This window comes from Primulina tabacum, chromosome 7 (assembly GCF_025594145.1).
Source record: "Primulina tabacum isolate GXHZ01 chromosome 7, ASM2559414v2, whole genome shotgun sequence".
Classification (NCBI taxonomy): Eukaryota; Viridiplantae; Streptophyta; class Magnoliopsida; order Lamiales; family Gesneriaceae; genus Primulina; species Primulina tabacum.
In genome coordinates, this window is record NC_134556.1 from 39,386,692 (window position 1) to 39,406,368 (window position 19,677).

Consider the following 19,677-nt stretch of genomic DNA (forward strand, 5'->3'; position numbering starts at 1 on the left):
GAGGTATCAGGTCAAATGACCATCCACTGAGCACATGTCAGAATCAATCGAATCGCTATCAAATCAATGCTCGAGCTGGCACACCGGCCAATATGAGATACTCGTATGATAGCGTCGGCAAAACGCCATCAAATCCCAAATCTCATATCCAATCATATGGGGCCACAATTGTCTATGCTTTACGGGTCATATAATACCAGCATAGCGATTGTGTTCACAAACCCCGGAATCCAATCCAATCATATCAGGGTATCCAAGGATCATAGCTCAACGTGCATGTCATGTATCGATGTATGCATAAAATGATGTGTGTTAACAAAACATTTATTTTATACATCGATATCTCAATCTCATTGTCATGTATGCCACATCAATCAACAAATAAGCCATATAGACACATAATCTCATTCCAATCAATCAAATCAATCCGACATATATCATATAATACAGATACATGTCGTATGTTACCCGGTCGCAACATACCTCAATTCTTCGTTTTCAGTTGATGTAGCCTGAAGATATTGATATTACATTTTATCTACATCAATAACATACTCATTCCAATCAATAACATATTCCAAAATCATTAATATGAGTTTCAAATATCATTTGAAACTTCAAAAATTCATATCAAATCAAATTCATATCATAATTCAATTCCGACTTCGAATACAAGTTTTTTGTCGGTTATTCTACTACATATCAGAAATTCAACTTCAAATACATGATATTCCAGCACTTTAATATTTCGAGCTGCTGGAACTAGAAGAAAATTACCTCAGTCAGAAGCCCTCGACGCGACGATCACAAATATATAATTTGTTTCGCGTTTAGACAGCGTTTCGAAGTCGATTTGGACGGAAGAAATCGAAATCTCGAACTTAACTCTCGAATTTACTGAAATCAACTGACGGAGGAAAGAAAAGAAGAATGTATGCTTATCCCACCGCCTCTCGCGCTCGGGCGGTAGAATTCTCGCGCCCGAGCGCGAGACATTCTGCCCCCGGCTAACAATTCCACCGCGCTCGGGCGGTCACAAATTACCGCTCGGGCGCGGCATGTTCTGCCCGAACACACATTTCATATATCCTGGCGCTCGGGCGGTCACTTTCTACCACCCGGGCGCCACACGTTCTGTACAAATATTTATGTTTGTACTACATTGGCGTCCGGCCTCTCCACTCGAGCTCTTACAACGTCAATTCATATTCAATATTCATTCCCTCAATTCCATTGTCACGATATACATCAAATACATAATCACATATCAAATTCATGAATTATCGATAATCATATAGGATTTACGATAATACGATACACGGTCCTTACAACACACGTAAACATATTTAACAATTCACGAGAATATCTTAAATTAATGAATAGATATCTTGTAAGACGGTCTCAAGAATTTTATGTGTGAGACGGATCAATCCTAACGATATTCATAATAAAAAATAATACTCTTAGCATAAAAAGTAATATTTTTTCATGGATGACCCAAGTAAGATATCTGTCTCACAAAATACGACCCGTGAGATCGTCTCACACAAATTTTTGTCTAAATTAAGTGTTTATGAATCAAAGATTTTGATACCGAATTCAAATTATGATCATATGACACACTTTTTTATCCAGAATTTATTCACAAAAAAGTAGATGAGTAAATACAATACATAATTTCGTTTTCCATAGTAGAAGGAAAAGATAGAGATTACTGCAAAATATTTACCTCCAAAAAATCAAGAGATTCCACTTTTCAACCCCACCCCCATCATCATAACATTATTTGCTGAGAATTACGACATTTTTATACTTGCAGAAGCTATGTACGTACATGGCAGAGATTACTGCAAAATCAAATCTACTTGAGTAGATCCGACACCCACCCAACATCCGGGTTCGGATTCAGATCCAGGGGATTATCCTTGCTCAGTTTCTCGAACATCTTGGCCCTCAAAGCCCTGCCCGATTCAACCATCTCCATCACCGGAACCGCATCCTCCCATGCGTCGTAAAAGCCAATCCCGGGTTGGGTCGATACCTGGGTTGGCGTCGTTGGGAGGCTGAAGTTCCCGGGTAGGGTAAAGTGTGTCATCGGAGAAAAGTTTTCAGCCATCCATGAATGAGGCATGGACTTCACTTTGCTCAACTGCAGCTGGCGCATGGAATCGTTGACCGAGATGCTAATCGGGGACATTGGGGGCGATTCGGCCGGCGAAGGGACGGAGCCGTGCGGGTCGGCGAGTGGATTCAGGACGCGGAGCTGATCGGGACGGTGAGCGAAGAAACAGACGCGGCGCTTGCAGTTCATCCCGTCTTTGCATGGTTGGGTACGATAGCGCGCAGGGTGTAGCCAGCACTCGAATACACCATGCGAAAAATCACAGGCGTCACCCCTTCTGCAGCTACCCTTTCGAAACTCCGGGCATGCCGCGGACGAGTAATGAAACTTCCTCAGGTCACGGCGGCGCGCTTTCTCTCCTGGGTGGGCAAACGGGCAGGCCGTCCAGTCATGAGACCTACCACGACCACACTTGCGCACTTTAAACTCGAACATAAGGAACTGGTCACAGGAGTGCACATCAACCGGGAACCCCTCCATCTCCGGGAACCCAGCGTCGTTCAAATTCGATGGCAAAAAACGCCGGAGCGCCAACAAAGAGTCGTAGCTATTCGTCGACGTAACTGCAACCTTCATTGACCTTAAGGCTTACAGGGAAGGTGGTAGGATCAGAAACGGCATCGGTGGAAGCCCACGGAGGAACGTACATAATGGCACCGCCACGGATCATTGTTTCTCTGAATGTTCGCGTAATGTTCCTGTTTTTTGGTACATATGTGAACTGCAGAGGTGTGATTTAACCGTGGTTAGGTAAAAAGCCAAATGCACTCTCTGTCACTTAGAATCTGAAAGCTGAGTAAAATAGTAACACGTGTTTTAATACATGGCTAATATTGGACTGTGGCGGCATTATCTTGACGGACAGGTGATTTAGCACTGGTGTTATTGAAGGACCGCACGTTCTTACGTACAAGGGGCATTGTGGTGGTGAAAGGGATCAATGGGGCCCGGAATTATTTGATACTATTTGTACTCGTCTGGGCCAAAATGTTTTGGTCTGGGCCTACTCCCAGAATAAATGGGCATTAACAATAACAATAACAATAATAATAATAATAATAATAAAAAAGTGAAATTAACGTGGTTTAATTGAAAAATAATAAAACTCATAAATGGGTGAAAAAATTGAAAATTAAATCAATATCCCCTGCAAATAAGAACTTGTGACAAATTTTATTTTTTTTATTCTTGTGAATTTTCTCTAGACGTCCAATTTTTCCTACCAAAATCCATAAAAAAAAAAAAAAAAAAAACCTTCGATGCTGTGGAACGAATCACCAGAGCTTTGAATAATTCTAAGGTAATATTTGCAAATGTTTAAAAAAATTATGATTGATTTTTCTTTATAAAGTTTTAAAAATTTGTAAATGAAAATTCAGTTGTTTGTTTCAAGGAGAAAACCATCAATAATTCAAGAGGTGTCGAGTTACATACTTTGAAAATTCAACATTCAAGTTTTGAAAATTTTAAAGTTACATTAACTCGAGCTCTGCATACTCGGATTTTCAGAGCACAAAAATCTCGAGATCGATATTTTTATAATACATGATCCATATTAAGCAATAAGACCTAAATAGAAAATAAATGTTTTATTAATTTGAGTAGTCAGAAGCTCGTAGGCAAAAACTTGTGTGAGACGGTCTTACGAATCGTATTTTGTGAGACATATATCTTATTTAGGTCATCCATGAAAAATATTACTTGTTATGCTAAGAGTATTGCTTTTTATTGTGAATATCGGTAGGATTGACCCGTATCACAAAAATAAAGATCTTGTGAGATCGTCTAACAAGAGAGACATACTCCTTAAAATAATATATCGAATTATGAATCCCGTGACTAGATAGTTGGAGCTTCTTACACAATGAATCCATCTGTTTTAACTTCGAACCGATCATTTAGGCTAAATATGATTTCAGTTATAAAAACTTTTTAGATATACCCAAAACAAGATATTATCAAGTAAACAGCTCAATAAATTAAAGAAAAAAGATATAAAGGAAATAAATGGAATTATTTTAGGCTTTGGTTTGTCGGGCATAGAGTTGGGCTGCCACGGGATTGGGCTTCATCCCTTGTGTAAAATAAACATATTCAACGGTAACCACCACCAACACGGACAACCGCTCTGGAATAATTTCATCTCAATTTTGACTTAAATCGTGCAAATGAATAGATTCACTCAACACTAAAACTCAATTCCCTTTTTTCAATTTTTAAATCTAGGTTAAATCTCCTCTCCAAACTTCTATCACACAACGCATTCTCTTTGAAGTTAAATCTCCTCTCCCAAACTTCTATCACACGACGGTAAGAACCTTTATCTTTTTTGTTTCTTAATTTTTTGTACGCATTGTTTTGCTTGAAGTGAAATGAGGTCAATATTTCTTTAAAATGTTTCTTTTTTTTTTGTTCCTTCACCAGAAATCCCGGATCAAAAAGTACTAAAAATATCTTTTCTTAAGTTTGAAATCCGAGTATTTTGATGAATTTGAGCTTCTTCTCTTTCGGTAATTGCGATTTTTCATTCGTGAAGGTAAAAGCGCATTCAGTTGCTGGTGGCAGTGGGGAGAATAATACTTTTAAAATGATATTGTTTGATGATTTATTTTGTTTGTAGAAATAAAGTGTTCAACAAAATGTACACATTTTTTTAATAGCTAACTAAAATTATAAATTTTGGTTATATTTTTAGAAGAACACCGAATATTTTGGTTGATTCGAATTTAAGAAAAAATATGGGTTGCATTCGTAAATTTATTTTAATGTGGTAATTTGTTGGTAATTGGATTCCCTCTAAATGGAAGCCGAGTTGAGAAAATTTTGGCATTATTTTTCGGCTAGATTTTTGAAGGATTTTTCTCGGTGCCAATAAAAAATAACCCACACAACACGATTGATACGATGCGTCACATTCGATTCCACTTGATAGTCGTATGAGAAAATCTTACCAAAACCACGTTTTCTTATTTAGTTCGCTTCAATTGTTGATATGTTTCAATTCATTATTGCATCATTTAATTTGAATCAACCCCACGTTAGATTCTTTTTCTTTCACTGCCAATACTTGATCTGTTTACTGTCAATTTTAGTTTCAAATGTATTTTTATTTCATTTTCTAATTTAGTTTTTGCTGATTTGGGATTTTAAATAATCGTCAATTTGATTTGTAATTACTATTTCCAATTCAACTATTTCAATGTATGCTTAGTATTTGTCAACCTTTCGATTTCATAAATTGAGTTATGTTGATTAGTTCCATTATCTTATTGTACCGTTTTTCTTTTGGATCGTTCTATTTATGGGATTCTATACAAGTAAGCACTTATTTAGCAATGCTATGTTTGGTTATTTAATTCACATAGGCTCCTATTAGTTTTATATTCATTGTTGCATATGTTAAAAGACAATGCATACAAAATTTTATCAAATTGTTGAAGCTGTTAGCTTCTATAGGATGTATGCTTCTCATAAATCTAAATTGTGTGTTTCCTATCAAATCCATTAATTTATCCTAACGATATATGATTATTATTGTTAATTAATTATATTTCTACCGAGTTGCATAATCTTATTTCTTCCTTTTTCTCCCTCCATCATTATTCCAGATCCCATGTTACTTCATAGCATTGCCACAAAATGTAACAATGGCTTTTAATGTTAAAGTTTCACAAGATTTACTTAGTTTATGAGTGATATCAGCACATGGAAGCTGGCTCCAACATGATAAAACAAAGAAAGAACATGCTTATTGGTCAGGCATTGACCATTTCAATCGCCTATGCAGGTACACACCTATTTTACATTGTCTGTTTTGTTGTTTAACTCACGTCGACAACTAATAGTTTTATGTTCATTATTTAATTTGTTAACAGACATTACATACATAGTTTTATCAAACTATTCGAGTTTTGTTAACATTTTTATTTGCCTTGATTTGGTTTCTATCAATCCCTATAATCCTTTAAAAATAATTTCTACATGGCGTTGTTTCTCATTGATTTCATCCTATTATCTCATTTGCAGAGATTTTGTTAAGATTCGTTGATGCATTAGCCATTTTGCGTGATAAGCTTTTCATTTTTATTTTATTTTGCCTTCATTGTCAAGGTTCATTGAGGAATTAGTGATTAGCGTAAAAAGCTTTTTATTTTTCTTTTTATTTGCCTTGATTTGATTGATATCTAATCCTACGATCCTTCTTGAAAAATTGAAGAAAATCCTATACTTTCGAGTTTTGTCATCAATTATTTCTGTACGAGTGCTTCTAGGGATTTGTTGGGTATCGAGTTTTAAGTTAGCATTAAATTATTGATTTGTTTTGGCTTTCTACAAATATGTGAAATTTTATTTTTGGTATACGATGAAGGTTGCAGTAGCTACAACTCGAGGACTGTATTTTCTTCACGACTCTGAGCCGCCAATCATTTATTGTGATTCAAAACACCAAACATTTTGTTAGATTCAATATGTTGTATTTAAATAAATTTGTGATATAGGTAAGATTATATATATTCTATTTGGTGTTCTTTGCTTCTTTTTCTATGTAATTTATGATGATATAAGTCGTGATGATGATGTTTGTGTAGGAATTTCAAGAAAGGTTATCAGACTTTGGGTTGCAAAAATCGGGTCCATGTTTCAGACTTTTATATTCTTTCATTCACGTTGCTCCTCTTTTTTATCGTCATCTCCCCCATGTTCCGATCCTCTTCGGTAGTCCGAGTACTCACGTTCTTCTCTTCCACATGAGTATTACAAATTAAAATTTTAAGACACTATAATCAGTTTATATGCATATTTTAATATGATTGTATGAGTATTTCGAATGTTGATATTTCACAATCTAATTCAATAATTCAGATATCACGAGTTTTGAAATACGTAGACGTGGTGTTAAATATCTCATTTTCTCCATATTTTTTCTTCTTATCTTCAAGTATTGGCTATCATTAATTAATTAAGTTTTAGTTTTAAGAGTCTGTTTAACAATCAAATCTTGGTTGGATAAACATTAAGCATGTATGTGAAAGGTGTAAACTTAAATGTTATGCAAACTATCTTAAGATTAGAACTGAAGAACATTTCCAAATCACTTTTTAATTGTCTGATTGTCGTTTGGATTTGCGGCTTTGCCTTCACGGTGACATCATTATTCAAGATTCAAAATATGCTGGAAAATATTATTTTTTTAAATATGAAAATTATAATTTATCTTTCATATATTGTTGAGCATTATATATAAAATATTGTATCATTTAAAATATCAACACTTCCACCAAAGATATTGCATTCTCATAAATGTGTGTTTTTTCTAGCAATATGTATCATGACAAATTAAATTTAATTAATGCATTTGCATTTGTTTCATAATCAGTCAGTTATTGTTTGTTTTTATAATTAGTTATTTTATTGATTATTTTCATCCTCTCGATTTGTTTAAATTTTTTTAACAATATCACGTTTCTCTTCGTAGAAAATCTGTTATATTCCAATGTTTAAGATCGTGATTGAATCACATGAAAGTAATGGGGTTCCTTCCAATTAATAGAGTTGTAACTCGATTAATAAATTGAATAAATTGTCACTCCAGTCTTCATCTCTTTCAAATAATCCAAGATATTTTTGAATTATGTTTATCGAATATGCAAATTTGGAAAAAAAATTAAGATTTTGCAAATGCGACAAGATTGATCTCTGGAGATGCAACGACCATCAACCAATTTTCCATACTCTCCGATCTTCACCGTTCATAGCCACCACAGATGTAACTATTGTGTTTCTATTCCTTGAAGAGCTAGCTTAAGTATGTTAAACTTAAGTTTTTAAATGTTCTAATTATCAATTTTTGGTTTGCTTAATTTGTTTCTATTTGTTAGTTTTCACAATCTCTCTCATTTCTTCACGGTTTTAATAGGAGGTTGTACTATTAGCCTAATTCAAGCAACAAGAAATCAGGGGAGAGATTGAGTCATGAGATTTTCAGCTTCTTCAATGACAGGCAATTCAGGTTCATGCTGTTAGCGCTTCGCCATCATCGAATATGGTTATTATCTTACATGTATTTATTGTATTGTGGAATCTATATGAAATTTAGATAAATGGTACGTTAGAAATGAAAGGAAAAGTATGTGTGAAGATATAAATATTATTTATTTGTTGCGTTACATATGTAACGCATGTGCAAATATACATTAAAACGAAAAGAAAGGTATGTTTGAAGGTATAATTATTATTTATTTGTTAAGTCATGTAACACTGTGTGCGTCATCAACCATAAGAAAAACACAAAAACTAATAACTCCAATAATTTTCTCTTGCACTCATTCTATTTAAAGTTTTTTGTGTTTGGACAGATAATATGTCATGAAAACTATTTCAATTTTGTGTATGAACTAATGTTATCAATAGTTATGTCGTTTCAATTGTGAGGCAAGATACACTTACTACTTTAAACCGGCTTCTTCAATTTTCGCACAATGCTACTACTTAGCATACTTATATAACTCATGTTATACTTAATATTCATGTACAACGCCGCCTCGATTGCTAGTTTTTAGAAAGTCACACATTTTATTAATAAGATAAGATAAAATGTTAATTTATAATTTTGTTTTAAAATTTATCTATTAAATTAATAAATATTACTTATCAGTCAAGTACAATATTAAGTATAAATTCTTCAAAAAGTCTTTAGCCCATACAAAGGATGGTACGAGAAGAGAGACACCGTCATTTATATAACCTGCGTCTAGGGATGTCAATTCGGAACCCAAATCCAATCTGAATCTGAGTCAATCCAAAAACGCTCGACCCGAACCCATATCTGAATCAACGTGATTTTTAATATTTTTTAAAAAATTAAATAAAATTAAAAAATACTTTAATTTAAATACATAATAACAAAATCTCTCTAATATATATGATTTAAATTTAAAAATTAAATAAAATATATTTATTAAATGAATAAACAATTGTTTAAAAAGAAAAAAATATTCAAAATAAGTATTATATTATGAAAATTTATGTTATAAATATACAATAAATATTTTTTTAGACATACCATATATAAAAATATAAATAATATTTGTTAATTATATTTTTGTAAAAAAAATTAAAATTTTCGGATAAACGAACTCGATCCATATCGATCAAATTGAATCATGTTAAATTGATGGATCATTTTGACATCCTTACATGCGGCCCACTATTTTCTGTTCCCGTTAATCTCACGCTACTCAACTTTGTCTTTTCTCTCTATTTATTAGCACATTCAACAAAACCACGCTTCAGTGTCGGGCAACTCTACGAAGATGTCGTGGCAATCTTACATAGACGACCACTTGATGGCGGATATCGACGGCTGCCACCTCGTCGCCGCCGCCATAGTTGGTCACGACGGCACCGTCTGGGCACAGAGCACCAATTTCCCTCAGGTTTTTCTTGTTTTAAGTTCTTCTCGCCGTTTTATAACATTTTTCTTCTTTCGAGTCTCGGATCTGAAATTCTGGTGGATGCCTGCGTGATCGGACGTGGGAGATCCGTTTTCTGGCAGCTGGTTGTTTGATTTTGTTGTGTTTGTCCCTCGATTTGATTCGGTGCGATTCGTTCGATCCAGCTACTGAATGAGTTTTACAATTTTGGGATCCCGTTTAGTTGTTTTTTGAGTCAGGCTTAGTTTTGATGTTGAGTTAGGAGGGAAAAGAAAGGAAGGGAGGAGAAAATATTTAGTTTTCCTTCCATTCCTCCCTTATTTTAAGGAAAATTTTCTACTAAATTTAGAACAAATTTTCCTTTTTTCCCTTCTGTAAAAATCTCCAAATCATCCCTTTCTTTTAAATTTTCTTTCGTTTCTTTTCCATCCAAATCCCAACTCCCAAACTAAGCCTGAGTGATGTCTATGTTGGCGTGCACAGAATATACGAAGAATAGACGACATAGTTTACTATTCAGTAACTGTGTTGGTTGAGTATTGATCAGTTTTCTAATATGCTGCAGAAATTTTTCCTATGGAAATCTTGGCATAATAAAAAAGTTGATTTGGCTACTCTGGATCCCATGATCGCTATCTCCGCTTTTTATTTTTTTAATTTTTTTTCATTGCACAAATTAGACCTAAAATTTTATTCTCACTTTAGAGGCAGCTACCAAACCCAGGGCACATCCGATCTGCTCACGGGCAAAATTAATCAGCTGCAATGCGGCCATGCGGGAACCTCGATGATAGATAATAGCACGTGTTAGCCACTTCAAAGCATACTTCATGCAGTTAATTTCAGTACAAATCCGATGTCGTTGGTTAAAGTTATCATCTTTTAGATCATCGTAATCAATTTTTTGTAGTGGCTACGTCAAAATCCAAGATTTCATTTTTCGATAAACTGATCCAGTGTACTAGAAATAGAAAATGATTACCAATAGGAAAAGAGGATGTCCATTGATGCTTGGTATTTGCAGCTGCAGCAAATTTTGTATGAGCGTGCTATCTAATTTGTGTTGTCAATCTAGTAATTTATTGTTAATTCATTGATGTTCTAATGTGAAATTAATGTCGATGCAGCTTAAGCCTGAGGAGATAATTGGTATCACAACTGACTTTGAAACCCCGGGCACATTAGCTCCTACTGGGTTACACCTTGGGGGCACCAAGTACATGGTTATACAAGGTGAGCCCGGGGCTGTCATTCGAGGAAAGAAGGTAATATTTTCCTACTCAAATTCACTTGTTTGCAAGGATATCTGTGTTTTTTTCACAAGTCTTGCAGTTGGTTTGAATTTCGAATCGAGATTAGGATAGCAAAGGAAACTTAAGTCCTTGAGCTGTATTCTTTAGCAAAAGAAATTTCAATTCAAAATATTTGATTATTAAAGGAAGTAAGAAAATTCGGAACAAATTTATAAAGAACATGTTAATGCAAGCATTCCTTTCTACTTTGTGTTAGACCAAACCATTGAAATTCATTTAAATTATATTTTTAATTGAAAATTTAATATTTAAAAGTGGTTTTCACGTGGCACACCGCACATGTGTTTCAAAGGTTGAATGGATGAGTTTGGTCAATAATATTTGAGATTGTAGTTAAATGAAGGATGAAACCACAGGTCCATAATATGGCCATATACTTTTGGGATTTTTTCGTGAAGAAAAGAAAATGTTCTGGTGGTGCACGTTTTACTCGTAGATGGAATGAACATGATTCTTTTGAAAACTATATCTCCAAGAACTGAAGGTGGCTTTTGACATGTTGCCTTTGAATGTACTTAATTTTGAACGAATGTGTTAATATATGATGCAGGGAGCTGGTGGTGTTACAGTAAAAAAGACCGGCCAAGCCTTGATCATTGGCATCTATGATGAACCCATGACTCCAGGCCAGTGCAACATGGTCGTTGAGAAAATTGGTGATTATCTTATCGAAATGGGTCTTTAATTGTTTGGTATGCATTCTCCTTTTGGCGTTTCCATTTTCATTAATCTTGTGTTGTCTCTTAATCTTTTATACTCCACGCTATTGAAACTTGTTTTCTGCATTTGGAATGTTTTGTAGTGAAGCTTTTATTCGGTTTTTATATCCTGGATTCTTGTCCTTGGTCATGGCGAAAGCAGTTTGGTATTTGGGAAATTATATAGCCTCCGTGCCTGATATCAACAGCAACGTCTTTACATTTTGTGGTGGGGAAAGTTGTGGCTTTATGCGAGTAATTTATGTATTTCTGAGTGGTTTTGATACTGTTCCAAAATTTATCGACATCTTTCTCATATAATGGTATTTTGGGTCGTAATACCAATTTCTTTTATGGCTGCAAATGAAAGCGACCTAATATCCAAATACTCAGGTGGTTGGATTATAATATAATTGATTATAATTAAATAATAAATAATATTTTATTGACAAAAACTCATGTGAGACTGTCTCATGGGTCCTATAGGTCGTATTTTGTAAGACGTATATCTTATTTGGGTCATCTATGAAAAAGTATTATTTTTTATGCTAAGAGTATTATTTTTTATTGTGAATATCGGTAGGGTTGATCCGTCTCACAGATAAATATTCGTGAGATCGTCTCACAAGAGACTTACTCTATCTTATTTAGGTATTGTCAATACAAATATTAAATACTTCAAATGATATTGAATGAAGTTGAACTTTATATTAATTAATGTCAAATATATCTTATAAACATGTTATAGTCGAATTTGAAATTTATGATATAATTTTTTTTTAAAAAAAATCTTTAAAATTCATAAATTTGAAATATCTATAAATTCAAACGCAACATCTTTATCCTAGGGACGGTGGTTTCCTTGGTCAAGTGTGAGCGTCTACGCTGGTCTATATAGAGAGAAATATTTATAATAATTGATAATAAAATTATTTTATAACAATTTCAAAATATAATAAAAAAAACTCAAAAAAATTAAGTATAAGACGATTGTTTGTGATCAACTTAATGATTACTTTTAAAAAAAGTTATATAATTTTTGATTTATTAATTATACTATATTGTTGGCCACTGAATCAAGAGTTACCCTTGGATATTCCGATACATCAATGTAATCGGACAGTACCTTTCAATCTACGTACATCTGTTGAAAAGGCGAAGATTAGGGCTGCAGTAAATCGCAATCACTTTTTCTCAAATTTTAGGTGCAATTTTGTCAATTAAAATAAATATTTTATAAAAATGAGTTTTCATTGTCAAACTTTAAAAATAGTAGATGTTATCGAATAGGATATACTCGTGCTTCTTAAATCAATATTGAAATGGTTATTTCTTGTATGATTTTCACTTCTTGAATTTAATTTTTTTTTTAACGAGCAAAACCAAAATAAAATTAGAGAATATCCTCCTTTAATCTAATATATAATACTATTATAAATATTTGAGTTTGAATTGTGAGCTTACTATTTTACCTTTTGATTTTAATTTTAAATTTAATTTAATTAATGTTACATATTTAAAAAAAACTATTTTACCATTTTATTTATTTTATAAATTGTCATGTTCACGAGGTTCTTTAAATTATTTTCTACCTTATTTTTAACTTATTTCCTACGTTACTTTAATAGGATTATTAATAGAGTACTTAGTTGAGGTATTTATTAATCTAATTTTACTTTTAAATTTAAATTACTATTTTATCCTTTCATTTATTTACAATTTGTTATGTTTACAAGGCTCTTTAAGTAATTTTTTATGTTAATTTAATAAGATCATTAATAGTGTACTTAATTCAATCAAAATAATTATTAATTTGATTTTAATTTTAAATTTAATTTAATTAATGTTACATATTTAAAAAAAATTACTAATATTACTAACATCTATTTTACTTTTATAAATATATGATTTTCATTTGTAAACTTACTATTTTACCATTTTATTTGTTTTATAGATTGTCATGTTCATGAAGTTCTTTAAATTATTTTTTACGTTATTTTAATAAGATTATTATTTATCATTTTGTTTGTTTTATAATCTGTCATGTTCATGATGTTCTTTAACTTATTTCCTACGTTAGTTTAATAGGATTATTAATAGAGTACTTAGTTAAGGTATTTATTCATTTAATTTTACTTTTAAATTTAAATTTAATTACTTTAATTATACATTGACATCAAATTCATAGAAAATTACTATAATAATGTTATAAATTAAAAAATTGTTAATATTACGAATATTAAGGTAATAATGGGAAGACGGATATAGATGGGTGATGCTGAATAAAATTAAATTATTAATAAATATTAAGATCATATAAAACATCTTTTTCTCATTTAAAATAGAAACCTTTCATTTATTTTACGGTTTGTTATGTTCATGAGATTTTTTAAATCATTTTCTATGTTACTTTAATATGATCATTAATAGTGTACTTAATTAAATCAAGATAATTGTTAATTTGATTTTACTTTTAAATGTAATTTAATTGCATGTTACATATTTTCAAAAATTGCTAATATCACTAACATATATTTTACTTTTATAAATATATGATTTTCATTTGTAAACTTACTATTTTACCATTTTGTTTGTTTTACAATTTGTCATGTTCACGAAGTTCTTTAAATTTCTTTCTGCGTTAGTTTAATAGGATTATTAATGGAGTACTTAGTTAAGATATTTATTATTTTAATTTTACTTTTAAATTTAAATTTAATTACTTTAATTATACATTGACATCAAATTCATAGAAAATTACTATAATAATGATATAAATTAAAAAATTGTTAATATTCCGAATATTAAGGTAATGGAAATACGAATGTATACGAGTGAGGTTGAATAAAATTAAATTATTAATAAATATTAAGATCATATAAAACATTTTTTTCTCATTTAAAATAGAGATATTTTTAAACTACTTATGTATCAACATAGATACATGATTGAGAGAAAATGTTTGTATGTAGATTTCAATGCAAATGTTTAAGCATTTAGTCAATTTCGATATATGATGTTAAAAAAATATCCCTAATTAATATATTATCTATTAATATCTATTAAATATATGGATGAGTGAGGTTGAATAAAATTAAATTATTAATAAATATTAAGATCATATAAAAAAAATTTCTCATTTAAAACAAATATATTTTTGGACTACTTATGTATCAACATAGATACATTATAGAGAGAAAATATTTGTATGTAAGTTATTTCATTACAAATATTTAATTATTTAATCAATTTCGATATATGATGCTAAAAAAATATCCCTAAATAATATATTATCTATTAATAATATCTATTAAATATATGACTTTCAATTGTGAGCTTACTATTTTACCGTTTTTTTGTTTTACAATATTCGTCATATTCATGATGTTATTTAAGTCATTTTTTATGTTAGTTTAAAATGATCATTAATATTGTACTTAACTCAATCAAAATAATTATTAATTTAGTTTAATTTTAATTTCTTAAATTTATACATTACAGTCAAATTCATGAAAATCTCTACCATATTATTGATAGATAATCATGGGAAGATGAAGGGAGATGAAACAGATTGAATAAAAATAAATTATTAATAAATATTAAGTTCATATAAAACTTTTTTCTCCCATTTAGAATAGAGATATTTTCAGAGTCTTTATGTGTCAATTGAGATACGTGATTGAGAGAAATGTTTGTATGTAACTAATTTCAAACACTGTTTTTAAGACATTTGGTCAATTTTTTATATATGCTACTAAATAAATATTACTAAATAATATGCTTCATTTGATCATTTAATGTTCTTGTAATGAGATGAATTTTTTACCCTAGCATTAACATGTTTTATTGTTATATGTCATTTGTCTTGATTATATTGTATGAATGTCATATAAAATGTCAATATTTCTAAAAGAATAAAATCGTTTTCCAAAAGAAAAAATTCTTCATCGAGAAAAAAAAATACATGAAAAACAAAGTGCACACAATTCTCATTCTATTTATAATGGTACGAGAACAATTTTAAAGCTTTGTGGACACAATAGATCAATTTTGTGAATTTTTAGTAAATTGAGACATTGAGCCAATTGCACTTTATTTCATCAAATATTATCTCGATATATTTTGAGGTGGCTAAGAAGTTATTTTTGTCTCTTTTTTAGTCAAAGTTACTAAAACTAATCAGCTAATTCATAAGATATAAGATGGTAGCATTAAAAACTCCTCGCCAAATACATTCACTTAGCCAAATAGTGAAATACAAATATAATTCTACAATACTTCATCAAATTAATTTTGACAATCATAAAATGCTCATGAAATATAAACAGTTGTATTATTAGATGAGATATTGAATAAAACAAATACTTTTATATATATTTGAATGATATTTATTATCTCATTTGCATATCTTAATTACGTTATTCATGTCTCTTCTCAAAATTTTTAAAATACAATAATTAATTTTTTATGTCGTTCTACAAGGTATAAAATATGATAAACAAAATGTAAACTCGATAGAAAAATTTTGTTTTGTTTCAATTAATAATATAATATTATGTTCTAGACACAACAAATGAGATTGAAACTATATTATCCTCATGATATGATGAACTCAATCATTGTTCCAAAGGTTCTAAAAAAAATAACCAACGAGACGACTTTCGTGAATTGCGTCAAATTAAACGAGAAAATAGTTCTAATATAGTAATTTGAATAGATATATTAACCTTAGAGCTATATATAAATCGTTCTAATTTATTAACCTTATAGTTATATGTTAATAATAGTGATATTAAATATATAAAATTGATATTACAAATATCACGATATTTGAAAAAATTACAACATCATTCATTGGTTATGTTGTTGAAGGATATATAGGTTAAACATACTTTTACTCACAAGTGAAAACTTATCACGATTAAAAGAATTTTTTGTTAGGCGTTACAGTTGATGATTGTCATAAACTGAAAAATAATTCAACAAAAAAAATTAGTCGAAATATAAGATTATCGGATAAAAATAATGTAGAAAACTGAAAAAATTTCGTGATAGAGAAGCAAACTACAAACATGTCAAATCCCCGTTGAGGATTCTAAATAACATAATAAGTGTTAAAGATTATCATATACGTGTCGAGTATACCAAAATGATTATTCGCATATTATAAAAACTACGACAAAGAGTTGTTGAGTTGTCAAAATCAACCAAGAAGCATATTGAAAAATGTGTCATGTGGATAAAATAATTTTTCTGATTTATATACCGTATCATGATTTTTGTTTTTTTGTGGTTTGATTTGTTTCAATTGATAAATGCTACTATCTATATTTTAATTCATTAATCTATTTACACAAGGATATCGACGTCGATCTAACCAGTTGAGATTATAACAATATCCTGCAACTAATGCATTCACAACTTGAGCTTTTGGCATGAGAAATACAGGAAAACAAGGTTAGTGGCTTATAGATAAACACTGATTGAAATACAAATGTTATTCATTATTCAATAAACCATCATTTTATTCGATTTATTTTTAATCCATCACTTGAATAAAACATGAAGAAAGGTCACAATTTTCCTCCCGAGGGATCAAATTCTTTTCCCTTCTTCGGTGCCGGTGCCGATGCCGGTGCCGGTGTCCGTGCACACATGTTGTGGCAATGACGAGGACAACTAGATCCAGGAAGGGTTCCATCACCATTGCACATGCGCATACACCTGGTAAAGCAATCCACAGGAAAATGGTGATCTGCATTTGCCACACAACCAAAGAGAACCATCACCATCACAACACACACATATAGCCCCAACCCTCTTCCCTTCATCATCTTTTTGTTTGGCTTGAGAAATTATATTTAAATGTTCTCTTTTATGTGCCAGTGTGTTTATCAATGTAGGGGTACTTCGTATTTATAGTAGTTGGAAATTGGAATTCTTGGAATATTTAATGCATAGATTTAATATATTTTGGCTTTTTTAACTTTATTAAAATTCATTGGAATTGTTTATAGATTATGTAAATCTTGAGTGAATTACATAATCTATACACAATTCCAATGAATTTAAAATAAAGTTAAAAAAGGGCAAAATATATTAAATCTATGCATTGAATATTCAAAGAATTCAAATTTCCAACAACTATAAATACGAAGTACCCCTACATTGATACACATTGGCACATAAAAGAGAACATCTAAATATAATTTTCTCAAGCCAAACAAAAGATGATGAAGGGAAGAGGGTTGAGGCTACTTGTGTGTGTTGTGATGGCGATGGTTCTCTTTATTTGTGTGGCAAATGCAGATCATCATTTTCCTGTTGATTGCTTTACCAGGTGTATGCGCATGTGCAACGGTGATGGAACCCTTCCTGGATCTAGTATATCTATATATATACCTATAAATATATGAGTTCTATTTGTGAGCTTACTATTATGACCTTTTGTTTTGCACTTTGACATAGTTGATGGGGTTATTTTAGTCATTGTCCATGTTAAAGTTAACATGATTTAATTCATGTTAATAGTTACCATTCAATTGTATTTATGTTGGTTGAAATTGATGTCTTGTGCAGATATATTTTTTCATTTATTTATTATATTTGTGTGACCTTTAGTATTACCTTTGTATTCTTTTTTCACTTGTTTTATCATTTTTTTTTCTCTTTTTAAATATATGATTATATGAGTTCTATTTGTGAGCTTACTATTATGACCTTTTGTTTTGCATTTTGACATAGTTGATTAGGTTATTTTAGTCATTGTCCATGTTAAAGTTAACATGATTTAATTCATGTTAGTTGTTACCATTCAATTGTATTTATGTTGATAGAAATTGATGTCTTGTGCATATATATATTTTCATTTATTTATTATATTTTTGCGACCCTTAATATTACATTTGTATTCTTTTTTCACTTGTTTTATCATTCTTTTTCTCTTTTTTAATTGTTTTCTTCATGATTTTTCTTCTTCTTTGTGACTTTTGTTTTTCCATGCTTTAGAAAACAATAAAAAAAATACAAAGAAGAAATGTGGTATTTTGTATAAAGAGGCATGTGAACAAATTGTTTTGCGTTCTATTATGATGACTGTGGTATTTTGAAAGAGGTTTTGCATTTTATGACGAATGTCGTATTTTGTTCCTTTTTTTCATTTTATTTGTTCACATGCATAATTTGTTTTACCTTTGATGTTTCGTGAAAGCTTGCGATTGATGACACAAATAAATTGAAGTACTTTTATTGTGCTTGACATTCTTGATCCATTTTTATGTGATGCCTCTTTATTGGTTAGTGTACTTCTTTTTATCATTTGAGAAGAAAGGTAGAATATATACATGTACTAACTCAGTTTTTAGTTTAGTCCCTTAGTTTTACTCCAAGAATGATGTTAAATATGTAGAAATTCGTTCTATTATATTTAATAATGTTCAAGTCATTCTTCTTTTTTACCATCTCCTATTATGTTATATTGCAATCATGCTAATAAAAATCTTTCATGATAGCAAGTGATTTAGATTTTTTGTCATGATAGTTATAGCAGTTGATTTACAAAACATAGAAAAGTAAACAAAATCCATAAGAGGTTAAAAGTCAGCAAAAATACAATTGAATTGAACTTGATAACAATTTTAGTGGTTTTGTTTTAACAATAATACGGTGCTTTTAGTTTATTAAGAATTTTTTTTATCACTTATCATTTTGTGTGCTTCATTTAAGTACATTATGGTTTGGACTTTGGTAAAATCTATTACTCTATTTTATTTTTATTGTTATTGTTACTTCTTTATGAATGGTATTTGGCTGAAAAAAATCTTTCTAGTTTAATAAAGTTGTCATTATATCATAATCACGTTGATTGAAATTTTGTCGTACGAACAAGTGAACATATGTATTTATGGTCATGATGTTATTTTATCTATCGTGTTTCGATTTGTTTAAATTGACAAATACTCTTCAAACCTATTTTAAACAGTATAATTTCGTAATTATGTTTCGATCGGTAGTAAACCATGTATAACAAAATTACACTTTCCTAGTATATATATATATATATATATATATATATATATATAAACATACTTAATGGCGGAATGGAATATGTT

General features: G+C 30.5%; 2 protein-coding genes and 1 long non-coding RNA gene across 4 annotated transcripts; 2 read left to right on the forward strand and 1 right to left on the reverse strand.

Annotated features, from left to right (window-relative positions):
* Nucleotides 1-1,623: 1,623 nt before the first annotated feature.
* Nucleotides 1,624-2,982, reverse strand: LOC142551955 (zinc finger CCCH domain-containing protein 20-like). The gene has a single exon (XM_075661489.1). The coding sequence runs from the start codon at nucleotides 2,696-2,698 to the stop codon at nucleotides 1,862-1,864; it is 837 nt and encodes a 278-aa protein (XP_075517604.1). The 5' UTR covers nucleotides 2,699-2,982; the 3' UTR covers nucleotides 1,624-1,861.
* A 1,321-nt stretch (nucleotides 2,983-4,303) lies between these two features.
* On the forward strand, nucleotides 4,304-6,652 carry LOC142551001 (uncharacterized). The gene is made up of 3 exons (XR_012821458.1): nucleotides 4,304-4,432; nucleotides 5,731-5,909; nucleotides 6,492-6,652. It is a non-coding gene; the product is annotated as an uncharacterized LOC142551001 (long non-coding RNA).
* Nucleotides 6,653-9,325: 2,673 nt separating this feature from the next.
* LOC142551956 (profilin-3-like) lies at nucleotides 9,326-11,920 on the forward strand. 2 transcript variants are annotated; one of them, XM_075661491.1, is made up of 4 exons: nucleotides 9,326-9,558; nucleotides 10,683-10,820; nucleotides 11,419-11,560; nucleotides 11,671-11,920. In XM_075661491.1, the coding sequence occupies exons 1-3, from the start codon at nucleotides 9,436-9,438 to the stop codon at nucleotides 11,551-11,553; spliced, it is 396 nt and encodes a 131-aa protein (XP_075517606.1). In that variant the 5' UTR covers nucleotides 9,326-9,435; the 3' UTR covers nucleotides 11,554-11,560; nucleotides 11,671-11,920. The 2 variants fall into 2 exon arrangements, with proteins under 2 accessions (XP_075517606.1, XP_075517607.1); XM_075661492.1 differs by having other exon boundaries at nucleotides 11,676-11,920.
* Nucleotides 11,921-19,677: the final 7,757 nt, after the last annotated feature.